Genomic DNA, 13665 nt, shown 5'->3' with positions numbered 1-13665 from the left:
CGGCAGACCTCTCCTGACCCGCCCGCTGCTCCCCTCAGCAGTGTACTTCATTATCTGCCTGTTCTGCTCCCCACTCTGTCCCTGGTGAATCCTCTCACACCCCCCCACCCAGTACCTTCGACCTGTATCCCAGTTCTTGTATGTAATAATAATAATAACAGAGCCTGGGCTAGTTGGGTGGGAGGGTCAGGCTCAGTTCGTGGTTGTCCTTTCCAGGGCCCCGGCATAGTAGAAGGTGACCACTGGAGACCCGGGTTCCACACCTGGGCTCTCACCTGCGTGCTGCGGCTCTTCACCAACACACGCCCAGGGTGTAAGCCCCGGGACAGCCCTGGCAGCACCCCTGCCAGGTAGGACTACCAGCCCCGCTTTCCAGGTGTGAACCAGGACCCAGGGGGGTGAGCTGTCTCCTGGGCACCTGGGTGAGCGGGGCCTGGTCAGCCCCTCAGAGCGAATCGCACCTCGTTCAACTTGTCGCCAATGAAGTGGGCAGCTACGTGGGCTGGCAGGACGTTCTCCAGAAGGAGGCGGTTCACATTCTCCATGGTCGCAAATTCCTCATGCTCCTTCTTGAACTTAGCCTTCCACAGATAATCCAGGCGGCAGTAATAGTCAATCTGCGGCCAGCAGGGGATGGACGTCAGGCCGGAGCCAGGGCAGACAGGGCCCGCCGAGCACCTGGCCCGGCACACTTGCAGCCCCTGGGGCCACTGGCCAGCACCTCAGCGCTGCCCACCTTGTGTCCACAGCAAATGTCTCCAAGTGACCTTCGAATCTCCCAGAGTCGGCCACAGTTGGTTTCCAAGTGACCCACAAGTTACATGCCACTGGCGTCCAGGCGGGAGGAGGTGCAGGAGAGGGAGGACACCGGCTGGGGACCCCTAGCCCGGGCCAAAGCCTTTGTACAGGCCTCTTCTGTCCTCTGAGCTGCTCCTGCTCTGAGGCAGCCCCCTCCCGCCGCCCCTCCTTGGGGTGCAGGAGGCCAAGGGGGCCAGGGTTGGGTGGGGCCGCGTACCTGTCTGGAGAGCATGACCACGGTGACATAGAACAGAACCAGGTAGAAACTGGTCATCGTCTTCAGATTACGTCGCCACGCTAGACACCTGTCGGGCATGAGGTGACGGGGAGGAGTCATTTCTAGTCCCCACCGAGCCCCAAATACAGACGGCAGTGTGAGACCCCACAGGAGAGAGCGGGTGGGCAGCGACCCCGCCTGCTGCGTTCACATTCCCTGGTGTAGACAGAGAACATGACACCTTCGGGTGGGGAGACAGGGCGGTAGGGCAGGGCTGACCGGCAGGTGGGACATCTGCGGTGCCATCTGGGCCCACGCCTGGGTGACGAGGAGTGGACATGGCCAAGTCTGAAGGGGGCGCACTCCAGGCAGGTGTGGGAACAGCTGGGGGTGCCCTGAGCTCCCCTAATGAGCCAGAGTGGGTGGCGCGCCGGGACTTGGAGACTGGCACAAGCAGTCGGCAGGGGGGCAGAGCCGTGCCAGGTTTTGTTCTACAACCCTGTCCACAGCCCTGGAACCAAGACCCAGCTCAGGGGCACTGGGCTAGAGCTGAAGCCCCCTCCTCCTTCCCCCAGCCTGATCTAGAGACTTCCAGGTCCCCCAAAGGACCTGCAAGTAAGTCCCACTCAGCTCTGTGTGCTACAGGCCTGGGGCCTGGGCCTGTCACTTCCCTTCTGTCAAGTAGGAGCTACGCCACCTGCCAGGCCACCCTGAGGGGTGCGGTCCAGGTTGGCCTGTGAATGCAAAAGCATCTTCGTTTGGAATGACACTGACAACCAAACCAGAATGCCACACGGGGCCACGGCCTAGCTGCCTAGCTGGCCAGTGGGACTGGGGTCTGGGCCAGGAGTAGCGCTGGGCCCCACCGGTCGGTGCTGTTGGAGCTGGTGAAGTTGTAGCTGCTGCAGTCCCACAAGCACGGGCTGATGTTGAAGAGCACCAGGTAGCACGCCAAGGCCACGGTCAGCAGCGCAACCTTCAGCTCCAGGCTCACCCTCAGGAAGACAGAGCAGGCGATGAAGGCCAGGATGCAGCTGCAGGTGTAATACTGGGGAAACAGCTGAGGTCAGTCACCCCCCATCTCCCGTCAACACTCCCCAGACCAGGGGTCAGACCAGGGGTCAGACCAGGGGTCGCCAAAGGAGTGTCTGTGGCACTGACAGCACTCACGGGCCCCCTCCCCCTTTGGCGGTCTGCGTGGAGACGTCTCTGCAGCATCATTCTGGCCTCGCTGACCCTCGCTGACCCCTTCACAGAGAAGCAGGCCTATGTTTGCATGTGGCAAGTGAATTCATTTGGAGGGGAAAAAAGGTAATGGGTAAAAATGCAGGTGGCAACTATTATATTATTTTTAAAGAATGCAGGCGGCGAGCGCTGTGGCAAAGCAAGGGTGGGCAGACACCCCTCGCAGCCTCTGCCCCCCTCGCAGGAGCCTGCCCCTCAAGGCCATCTCTGCCCTCGTCCCTCTCCTGCTCGAGGTCATGCTGTGGCCTCCGCAGCTGCCCTGGCTCTCGCGCTCCGCTCGTGCTCTGTCCTCTGTCCTCTCCCAACGCCCCCACTCCTCCCGCCTCCCCGCCAGCTGCCCAGCCCTGCTGTTCCCACTCCAGGCCTCAGCTTTCTCCGCCCCGCTGCTGTCCGCCATCCCTCTCTGCCCTTACAGGGTAGTTCAAATTCACAACTACCTCCCTGGAAGCCCCAAAGCCTTCATCCTGTTGTCCATCAGGGTGACTCAGCAGTATGGACCTGCCTCGGGCCCAGAGTGCTGCCCCCCACCTTTGAGGCAAATCAGTGAGCCTCTCCGGCTCACCTCCACTTGGTGAAAGGGAGACCAGACAGGCCTGCCTTGGGGCGGGTGCTTGGGAGACACCCACCAGCACTGCTGCTCCCCTCCTCCTGGGCACCAAGGTGCCCAGACAAGACTCCTGTGCCTGCTCGGGTCAGAGGTCAACCGGTCGCAGCTGGGCACTGCTCTCTCCTCCACACCCGATGGTCTCAGCCCCTCAGAATCAGTAACAATGCCCTGAGTTGTGCAGGAGGACTCAAGTGAGGGCCCATGGGGCCCAGCGGCAGGGCAAAGCCCAGACACTCACCAGGAGGTGCTCACACTGGCTGTCCAGCAGGAACTCACAGTGGCTTCTGTTCAGGGCACTTGGAGCACTCAGTGTCGTCACACCGGAATCAGATGTCAGCTTCTACAAAGGAGACAGGCGCCCCTCAGAGGGGTCCAGGGGCCTGGCACTCCAGACCAGCAGGTGGAGTGGGGGCCAGAGGGCTGGGTCCAAGGCTGCCCTCAGCATTGGGGCGCCTCCTGCCAGGCCAGCTCTCAGCATGGCCCAGAGCAGAGGGGAGAGGGCAAAGTGAAGTCCTGGGTGGACACCAGCACCCCCAGCAGCGTCAGCGGTCTGTCAGGGCTGGCTGGAGTGCTGGAAGAGACATTTCCACTGAGTGCCTTCTCCCCAGGGAGCTGCTCAAGGAGCTCAGGGGGCCTGAAGGTGGGAGAGACCCCACTCTGCAGTGGAGTGGCCGAGACGCCTGCAGAGGGCCACAGCCAGACTTGAAAAGCAGGGCCCAGGCACATCCCTCCCCCTGCCTGGTGAAGAAACTAAGTTTTCGAGGGTGAGAGAGGCGCTCCCCAGGGGCTACAAAGACAGAATGGGATGCCACAGTCGTCATGGTGACTCCAGTCCTATCCTTTCCTTGTGGGGTGACCAGTAAGCTCTCTGGAGTCCTCATTTGGAAATGAAGGGCAGGACGCTAAGCCTGCCTGGACAGTGACACCCCACGCCGCTCTGGAGGGCTGAGACGGATGCAGCTTTCAGGTTCACAGACTAGCTCCTGCACCAGAACCCACCAGGTTGATGATGGCGACGGTGAGCACGCTGCCGACAGTCAGGATGGCCAGGACCAGGCGCACCAGGGGCTGTGTCTCGACGCTCTCGGAGACGGCCCGGAGCAGCCCCCAGGCTGGGCAGCAGCTCTGCGGAACCACAGGATCCAGTCCCTCGGCGCCAGCGCCCAGGGCAGGGGGCTGCCTGAGCAGGTCGGCGCACACAGGGCCGGGCACCACTGCCCGAGCCCCCCAAACCCCACGAGGGAGAGTTGGTGGGCACAGCCCAGAGCTCGGGACATGTGTGGTAGGCAGGCAGGAGGGACCTCAGGGCCCCGGGCCAGCACAGCCCACTTGGGGGCCACACGCAGGCAGGGAAAGCGGGGTCCAGGTGAAGCCCACAGAGCACACAGAGTCATCCTCCAGCTGGAGGGACGGGGCTCAGGTGGGCAGAGCTAACCAGGGAGGGCTCCTGGGACGGGTGCCTGGGCAGGAGAGAGGGCTGGCAGCCAGGTGCTCAGCCCAGGGCCCCCACTCACCAAAAACACACTGGCAAAGCACAGGCCTAGCACCAGCGTCAGCACCCCGGCCACCAGCCCAAAGGTCACGCCCAGCGACTCACTGGGGAGGAGGAAAGAACCCAAGTTCTAGGGGCTCACCTGCCAGAGACAAGTCACAGGTATGCTCCCCACCTTCCTGGCACCCCAATTCTCAGGTTCATGGTCACTTTCTGCCCCCTCCCCGGTGGCCTGTATTCTATACTCAGCAAAATGGGTCTTTGAAAACTGTGCCCTCCGCATGACCCCTGGCCACCAGGCAAGACTAAGGTCCTCTCCGAGCCCCCTCATGGGCCAGGTTTACGAGAGTCACCAACACAGCCACGGACACTCGGACGTGGAAGTGTCACATGTAAACATTTCTTAAGCACAACCCGAACCAGTGCTAGTGAGCCCTGGCCTGGCCCCCTTCCAGAAACCACCCTCCTGGGGCCTCAACCCCAAGTCTGCCCCCGCCCACAGAAGCAGGACCCTAAGAGGCTCCAGATGGCCTGGCCCGGGCATTCTCCAGCTCCTCTGCACCTCGCGGTCACACCTCGGGGGAGGTGTCGGCAGCTGCGGCTTTAGCAGCCTGCCTTGCTGGGAGTCCAGGTGCTGCGGCAAGCTTGCAAACCGGGCCCTCTGCAGGGGCACACAGGTAACGAGCGACTCTGCAAGCCAGAGGCAAGCGGGCGTGGGGAGGCCTGAGGCTCAAGAGAGCTGTGGGTAACTCCAGGTGTGGGGGATCATGAGCCGCAGTCCCCTTGATGGGACCCAGAGGCCTAACGTTCTAGAACTCTCTCTAGTGTCCTGTAGGCCACTGCCCCCCACCCCGGCCTGACCCCAGAGGGTCTGACCCTCTGGCCACCCTGGCTGACCTGGGCATCGTCAGGACATGGACAAGCAGGATGCAGAGGAAGATGAGGCTGGCACAGGCAAAGTAGTTGCGGACCCCGGGGATGGGCACCAGGCGGTACTGGGGGCGAGAGAGACCGTGAGGGGTGCAGGGCCACTGACGCGTCCCCTGCCCTGAACCCCTGGGGGTCCTACCGTCGCCCAAGCTAATTCCCCCACAACAACACTCCTGAGCTCCAGGGGAGGCGGCCACCTCGCCACGGACTGGCCCTCACCTCTCGCTCAAAGTCCTTCTCCCGGAAGATGGACCCGATGGCATAGAAATCATCAGAACTGGAGCAGGGTCTGGGGGAGGCAGGGGCGGTGAGATGGGGGCCCACTCTTTTGGAGACGAAAGAGGAGGGGGCCAGGGACAGGAGTGGGAAGTCCGAGCCCCCACACCAGGGCAGCACCAGGGAAAGAGAGGGGGTGATATGGGGCACGGCTGGAGGCGGGGCCAGGGCAAGGGGGGTCCCAAAGCCTCACCGCGCCCAGCTGAGCCCCTCAATTGTTAACAGCATTTCATCATCGTAGGAGTCATCTTCCGACCGCCCTTTGGGGGACGCACTTCTGGAATCAAACCCCCACAAAGGCCTCAGCCAGAGGCAGGAGTATGGACGAAATAAAAACATCCGCCCCACCCCCCCAGTGGGGCTTTGGGTGCCCCATGCCAGATGTAGCTGGAAAGTGGGTCCCACTGAGGCCCAGAGAGGGTCCAGCATCGCCCAGCAGCCCGGCAAAAAGCAGAGGAGGACGGGACTGCAGTCTCAGAGTGGGGACACAGCTCCTGCCCAGTGCTGGCTCCTAGAAACGCCCTCACCCCACACGTGGGAAGAACTGGGCCCCAGCGCTGCCTCCTGGAGAGAGGCTGGCAGGGCAGCCTGCCTGAAGGTGACTGGGGCGGGACTTTTCAGGAGATAGGCCCCGCCTCAACGGGGGGAACAGCACACTACCTGTCGGGGTTCCGCTGGCGCTGCAGGGGAACAGCCTGCAAGGGAGAAGGGGAGCGATTCACTCACGAGTCCGAGCCCTGACGTCTAATCACAGGGCTGGGGCTAAGCGGGGCCCCCTGGCATCCGTGACGCTATCGGGAACTGTCCAAGCTGTAGGACCCAGAACTAAAGCTGAACTTGGGCATGCTGCAGATGGCTCCCAGTGCTTCCACTTCCCTGAGGGCCCGGGAGAGAGGCCGGCTGCATGCGGTGCAGCTTACAGATGGAGAAAGTGAGGCCCAGTGGAAGGACACTTAGCACTCGCTCCCTGCCCAGCACAGGGCCCCCGTCTCCACCCCCAGCGAGGAGGGGGGGCCTACCTTAAGCCTCCGCCTGCTGGGGACAGGACTTTCGTTACTGCTGCTCACACTCTCACGGTGGTTGAGGTGTGCAAAGGGCCTTGCAGCCCCCCAGGACTCGAGGTAGCGGGTCACGCGCACGGAGGCCCTCATTTTCAGCCCTGTGTCCTTGGGCTTGCAGAGGTGCTGGCTAGGCGGGGGTGGCTGCTGGCTCTGTGGGTGGACAGACACTTCCTGTCCCACTGCTCCCCTCTCAACCCGCCACCCCCATCCTGCTCCACCTGAAAGGCAATGCCGTGGCCTGGAGCACACCCACCTGGTGACAGGGCTGCTGAGTCTACAATCCCGGGGGTTGGCCAGAGCCCAGAGTGCTCGTGTTCGGCCAGGGAGACCCTCCCCCAGGACCCCCAGCTCAGAGCCCTACCCCTGCCTGGCAGGGAGGAGTCTGGAGGTCATGCACTATTACCCACAGCACTCAGACCCCTGGTCTGCCCAGGAAGGCAGGTTGAGGCCCTAAGCCCCATGGTCCCTGGAGACCCGTAGGAACCAGACTAGCCCAGGAGGCTGAAGGTCCGTGGGCCCAGCCTGGGGAGGCACCTGGGAGGCAGCACCCAGGGACGCCACAGGCATACTGCCCTGCCTGCCCACAGGTGGCCAGCACGTGTCCTTCCCGTGGGGGAGCAGCTAGAGGAGATGAGCGCAGGCTGCACCCCCAGGGCTCTATTCCAGGAAGTCCACTCTGGTGCCCTCAAACCACAGCATGGGCCCATGCCTGCCACATGCTTGCTATGGCAAACCTGGGGACACAGGGGCTTCGCCCTGAATGAGGGGACAGCCTTGGGTACCCCGCCTGCCACTGGAATTACAGGCCTCCCCAAGTCACAGAACAACTTTCCTGTGACCCTTCCCAGCTGGGACTAAAAGCAGGGAGGGAAGAGAAAGGGTCCCGCAGTCAAGGAGACAGCCGTGGCCATCTGGTGACCAGCTGAGTGCCCCTCCACGCCTCACATTCCCTCAGTTGTCCCCACCTCTGCAGGTCCCACTAACACCCACCTAGACAGCATCAATTCTCCCTAAACCACAGCAGCAACTTTCCTGGAAACCTCTAACTTCCACTTGGAATAGCAACATTTTCAACCCTGGGACGCCCAGCTTGGGGGGCGGTGCTGACCAGCCTTCTGGAGAGCCCCAGGGTCCCCAGAGCACCATGTGCCATGTGCGCCACAGTGAGCAGCCTGCCGGGGCTGGGGCTCCCTCTCCCTGTCTGCATCACCATCTGAGCAGCCCTGCCTAGCCAGCACACAGTCATTCAAGGTCAAGGTCTCCGACACTTAGCTCATAGAGCCGGAAGCCGGACACACAGACTCCGAGGTCCATGTGTTCTGAGCAGCCGTGCCCGTTCAGAGGCAGTGTGTGACCCGGTGTGGGTGGGGGTCTGCCCCAACCACCGCCAGACTCTGTCCTCACACCCGAGAGCCTCTGAAAGCCAGAGGAAGGGGCCTCGGAGGGCAAGGCGAGGGGGTGGGTGCATGTGCAGGGCCAGGCCGCAGGCGAGGGCGGAGGTGGCTACCGTGGCCGTGGCCGAGCCAGAGCGGCTGGGTCCTTGTAGACTGTGCATGGAGCTCTACAGGGGCTCCTCTAGACCCCGCAGCCCAGAGAGGGAAACTTGCCACGCATGCCTCAGGCTCTTTGGATTCTCAGCTTTGTGAATGAATCCAATTAAACAAAGCTGGGAGGAGTCAGGGAGGCAGGACTGTGAGATGAAGAGGAGGACCCCAGTTCAATCCAGGGTGGGGGGGGACACACTGAAAAGTCAGTGTATCACCCAACTAGGGGCAACCCTGGCAGCCCAGGAGGGGGTTTTAGAGCCCTGCCTGCTGCTGCCTTTGGCGGGGGGTCAGTGGGGGGTACGGGTTGGGGGTGCCCCACTCCCTCAGAAGCTGTCCTGCACGCTGCCAGGTACTGGGCCCCTCGCCCGAAGCTGTCTGTGGAACTCACACTGACATTAAGTAGGTTGAAAATCATAAACAGGAGCATCTGGGGCAGGGAGAGAGGAAGGAGCAGGATGACAGGGTCCCGCGGTGCGCAAGCCCAGCGCAGACGTCAGCAGCTGCCCGGCTGTGGGCCAGCGCCTTGAGGAAGGCAGGGGTCCTGGCAGCAGGCCCAGGGCGGCAGGCTCAGGGCCAGAGAGGGTTGTTTCCAGGAGGGTGAGGCCGCCAGCCCGGAGGTCCCCAGGGGGGGTCTCCCCAAATGCCCACTCAGCACCCACGGCTCTCAGTGGGCCTGGGAAAGCGCACCCCGGGGAACACTGCAGGACAGGGTAGGCCCGGGCAGGCTCCCGGGAAACAGGCCTCCGGGCCAGCGTGGCCGAAGCCAGAGTGAGAGCTGGAGAGAGCCTGCTGTAGCCAACATTCCTGAGTGAGTCCCGAGGATGATTCACCCGAGGCCGCCACACAAGCTGGTCTCCCACGGCCGGAGGAGAATGGCCTCAACCGCGTGACAGAGGCCGGGGGTACAGGACTGCGACCACCGGCTTGGGGCAACCAACCCCCCCGGCACAGAAGCCTGAAGAAACCGGGGCCCTGGAGAAGGTGGAGGCTTCCCGCCGGCGGACACTAGAGGCCCAGAGCCAGGACGCAGAGCTACTGCCCGGTGGCTCTCTGGCCAGCCCCACTTTCCGCAGGCTCGTCCAAAGCAAATTTCAAAAATATCTTTTGAAAGTGTGGGAGCTGAATGACGGCCTCCCAGAAACCACGCTAGCAGTGGTAGTGTGCTGGCGTGTGGATGACACGCCGGCTCGTCTGCTCTCCCCTCCCGAGGAAGCACTGCTGTCATTCCCTTTGCAGAAAAAGGGACCCTGAGGCCCGGGAAACACCCCATGGCGGGGAGCTCACCCAAAGAGCCCAGCCTGTTTCTCTCCACCTCTCCAGAGCCTTCAAAAAAAGAAGCCACTCCCGGCCCTCCCTGGTGGCGCAGCGGGTTAAAGCGCAGCACTGAGAATCTGGAGCTGCTTCCTCATGAGTTTGATTCCCGCCTGTCCCGGAGGTGACCACATGGCGCGGCAGACCTCTCCTGACCCGCCCGCTGCTCCCCTCAGCAGTGTACTTCATCGATCTGCCTGTTCTGCTCCCCACTCTGTCTCTGGTGAAGCCTCTCGCCGCCCCTGAGCTTCTGGCCTGTACCCCAGTTCTGTATGCACAAATAAATAAATCTTTAAAAAAAAAAAAACTGAAAAAAAAAAAAGAAGCCACTCCCATTGTGGGGGTCTGCTCCCCGCTGTGCCAAAGCCCCCCCTCCCCCCACCCCTGCCTCATACCCGGGGGTCGATGACCAGGTAGGTGCGGATGTTCATCTCTTTCAGGTAGGGGTCTCGCTGCTGCCCGTGCCCGTCTTCCACCTCATATGCCTGGTCCAGGTGGTTCAGCGTCGCCTCTGTGATGTGCACCCGGCTGGGGGAGCCGCCGTCAGACAGAGCAGCAGGGCCCGGGGGGGGCGGCCTCAGCAGATAGGGCCAGCAGGCCCGAGCCCAGCCCCCAGCCTGCCTGACCGCTGGGGGGGTGCTGGGTCCACTCCCAAAGGCCATCCTTGCCCCAGCCCGGGGTGCACCCTGGCTCCTGGCCCACCCTGGCCCCGGCCCCAGGTGCACCCCGGCTCCTGGCCCACCCTGGCCCCGGCCCCAGGTGCACCCCGGCTCCTGGCCCACCCTGGCCCTGGCCCCGGGTGCACCCCGGCTTCTGGCCCTACCCTGGCCCCGGCCCCGGGCGCACCCCGGCTTCTGGCTCCACAGCGGCCCGCTGCTCCTCACCCAGGGACTCCCGCCGCCTCCATCCGGTTGGCCAGCGTCACGTCGTGGGACCAGACGTCATACTGCCACTTGCGCAGCCCGATGACCCCGCATAGCACGTTCCCGGAGTGGATGCCCACACGCATGCTGATGTCCACGCCCGTGGCCTCCCGCACCTGCCTGGGGCAGCACGGCTGGTCACCCCGCCGCCAGGCTGCTTGGTCTCCCCCCTCGGACAGGCCCAAGGCCCAGGAGGGGCGTGGCACGGTGGGGGCGCGGCAGGACCTGTGCCAGGTGTGGGAACAGGGGGCAGCCGTGGGAGAGGATGCACAGCCTGCTGGGGAAGGGGCACCCCTCTCCGGGAAGGCGAAGGGCGTTCCCCCACCCCCAGGTCAGAGACTGGGGAGGCGGAGGACAGCAGCTGTCCTGTCACCAAGCTCACGCCGCTGGGCCTGGGGTGCTATGGCCGGGTGTCCGCCCCCTGGCAGCCTGCTGGGGCTCGGAAAGGCTTCCGGGAGCCGCAGAGGGGCCCAGGCGCCAACCCCAACAGCGGAGATGGAGAACATGGTGTCAGCCTTGGGGTGCCTTCTACCCCCACCTCTGAGAAACTGGAACCTCAAGTTAGAGCTCCCTGAGGCACATGGCACCCCCAAACGTGAGTAAAGTCTGTGGGTCCCTTGGACATGTAGGCAGGGTTTGGGGAGCAGCTAGTGCCACCAACAGGCTGAGCTGGAGAGCGTGCCAGGGCCAACGTCAGGGGAGCGAAGGGGGCCCGCCAGACCTTCTCCTGTCACTCGTGACAGGGGAGGGGCCCCGCCGTCCACGCATCACAGGGGAGGGGCCTGCTGGACCAGCTCTGTGGGTTCGTCCCACAGACTGGCTGCAGGAGCCGCAGGGAGCTGGCCTCGGTGGGCTCCTCCTGCAGCTCTGAGGCCAGCCCCTGGCTCAGGGTCGCCATGGGGGAGGAGCCCTAACTGCAGGTGTCAGGGAGGAGAAGCAGACACACCCAGCCCAGGAGCCAGACTCCAAGGGAGCCAGGTTCTTCTGCCACCTGCCCTGAGACCCTCCCGTGGCTGCTGCTAAGACTTGAGTCTTAGCAACCCTGGAGGAACAGAGTCCAGGGACCTGGACACTAAGCCCATGCTCAGAGTTTCCAAGACTCTGGGACTCAGCGTCTAGGGGCCCAAAGGGGGATGCAGACTGCTGAGCAAGGCAGGCAAGCCTTCACCCCAGAGCCCGCCCTGCAGAATGGAGACAATGCACTGCCCACCCTGCCCTAGGAGGCAGAGGAGGCGACGCGGAGGGCCCCGGCCTGGGTGGTACCTACTTAATAGCCTCACACATGTCCAGCCCCATCTTCACACAGTTCCGGGCGTGGGTGGGCAGGGACACAGGCAAGCCTGACACGCAATAGTAGCAGTCACCCAGGATCTTGATCCTCATGCACTCGTTGGCCTGCAGGGCGAGGGGGAGGCCTAGTCATGGAGGGCTTAGGCAGGGGCCAGCCGCTGCCCACCTCCAGGGTGAGGCAGGCTCTGTGCTCGCCGGGGGCTTCCTCCCAGGGTACGAGCCACCAGCAGCTGCTTTTGGGCCTGCCAGAGGAGTGGGGACACAGGGGCCTCCTCAGCAAGAGCCCCAAGTAAGCATCATGGATGAGAGCTCACAAGCTGGGTGCAGCTCACACCAGGCAGCAGAGTTAGACTGAACGTGATAAAGAATCCATCGACAGGGACAAGAGCCAACGTGGAAATGAGCTGAGGTAGTGGGAGGGGCGAGGAAGGGGGCAGGGACGGGAGCCAGTCAGGCCAGTGCCTGGAGGAAGAACATTCCAGCAGAAGGAAGCTGCAGGAGCAAAGGTCTCAAGGCTAGGAAGATGAGACGCAGTGAAACAGTCAGGAGCTGAGCACAGAGGGCTGGCGCCACGCGCCCCGGCCAGCAGGGGCTGAGAGGGGGCTGTGCTGCTGGAGATGCAAACCAGCAGGGCTTGAAGAGCTGGGGGAAGAGCCGAGAAGAGCGGGGGTTGGGGAGACAGGCTGGGTGACACAGGAAAACCTTCAGAGGGGGAAGGCCCAGGAGGAGTGTCTGAGATTCCATCGGAGGTAAAGTGACGCTGCAGCCCTAGACTCTCCGTCCCCACACGCCCTCGGGCGGGGTTTTGTGGGACAGTGAAGTCAGCCAGGCTCGTCTCACCCTACCCCACCTACCAGGGAGATCTCAGCCCTCTGGCTTCCTCTGGCTTCCAGTGGTGCGGGGCAGAGGGCCCTGGGGGACAGAGGCTGGAGCACTGGCACCCCAGCTGCCCCCTGCTGCCACCCAGGGGCTGGCTGCCCCCCAGAACTGGGTTCCTGCCTTCAGCACCAGCCATGGCCACAGGCCTCAATGACTAGCCCGACCCTAACCGCGCCTTGGCAAACAGCCCCTCGCACGGCCTTGTCGGTGAGCCGCTGAGTGTGGGCAGGCTGCGTCCTGCTGCATCCTGCCTGGCCACTCTCATCGCCGCTCTGGCCAGGAGCAGGGCCCCTCTGGGCCCAGGAGGCCGATTCCTCAAGCTGCTGCTCCCCACGCTGATAGGTCCACTGTGTCTCTCGTGCTTACACTGGGGAAGCCACATGAGGATGCCGGGGTGCGGGCCTCATCCGAAACAGGATGATTGGCAGGAGAAATGGCTGCAGCAGCCCCGCGCACCTCTGTCCACTCCAGCTCATGTCCGCTCGTCTCCTCTCTGCATCCTGGCCTGCCACGTGGGCAGGACTGTGTGCCGGGGGGCGGCAGGTCCTTGCCCAAGTGCTTTGTGGCAGGGGCCCCAGACACCCTGGTCCTTACACGGCCCAACCTCCGAGGACCCCCGGCTGGCTCGGGAGAAGTCATGAAGGAGGGTCTCCAGATCAGGCGGTGCCGAGCCACCCTGTCCACACACCGAGGGGGGAGCATTCTCCCGAGCACCCCTCACCCGTCAGGGTGTCCGAATAGCTTGGTGAGCCCTGGGACCCGGAGCTCCTCGGGGGCTCGGGCAGCCCGAGACTGAAACGTCTTCTAGTGTGGAGCTACCACATTCAGGATCACTGAGACTCACCCGTGAGGACACCTAGAAGGCACTTAAAATCTCCCGTGGGTGTGCTCGCTTCGGCAGCACATATACTAAATTGTTACGATACAGAGAAGATTAGCATGGCCCCTGCGCAAGGATGATATGAAAATTCGTGAAGTGTTCCATATTTTTCAAACTGCTAAACATGGAGCTTCCCTACGACCCAGCAATCCCACTCCTAGGTATCTACCCAAAAGGCACAAAAACACTGATTGAAAAAGATACCTGTA

At 63.1% G+C, this 13665-nt stretch overlaps 1 protein-coding gene across 1 annotated transcript in view; it reads right to left on the bottom strand.

The window, feature by feature from the left end:
- The window catches only part of ADCY7 (adenylate cyclase 7), a 42363-nt gene that overhangs the window by 4102 nt on the left and 24596 nt on the right, over positions 1–13665 (bottom strand). Inside the window, exons 8-21 of the mRNA XM_012730736.1 lie at positions 11675–11802; positions 10369–10527; positions 9880–10012; positions 6585–6776; positions 6226–6260; positions 5759–5842; positions 5509–5578; positions 5257–5354; positions 4382–4463; positions 3867–3992; positions 3106–3207; positions 1882–2063; positions 1016–1103; positions 462–617 (exon numbers count right to left, since the gene is read on the bottom strand). Coding sequence (XP_012586190.1) covers positions 462–617; positions 1016–1103; positions 1882–2063; positions 3106–3207; positions 3867–3992; positions 4382–4463; positions 5257–5354; positions 5509–5578; positions 5759–5842; positions 6226–6260; positions 6585–6776; positions 9880–10012; positions 10369–10527; positions 11675–11802 — 1635 coding nt within the window. The remainder of the gene's footprint in view (positions 1–461; positions 618–1015; positions 1104–1881; positions 2064–3105; positions 3208–3866; positions 3993–4381; positions 4464–5256; positions 5355–5508; positions 5579–5758; positions 5843–6225; positions 6261–6584; positions 6777–9879; positions 10013–10368; positions 10528–11674; positions 11803–13665) is intronic.

Source organism: Condylura cristata, unplaced genomic scaffold, assembly GCF_000260355.1.
Source record: "Condylura cristata isolate star-nosed mole 26May11 unplaced genomic scaffold, ConCri1.0 scaffold00028, whole genome shotgun sequence".
NCBI lineage: Eukaryota > Metazoa > Chordata > Mammalia > Eulipotyphla > Talpidae > Condylura > Condylura cristata.
The sequence above is the reverse complement of the archived record's forward strand: the minus strand, read 5'-3'. Positions and strand labels throughout refer to the sequence as shown.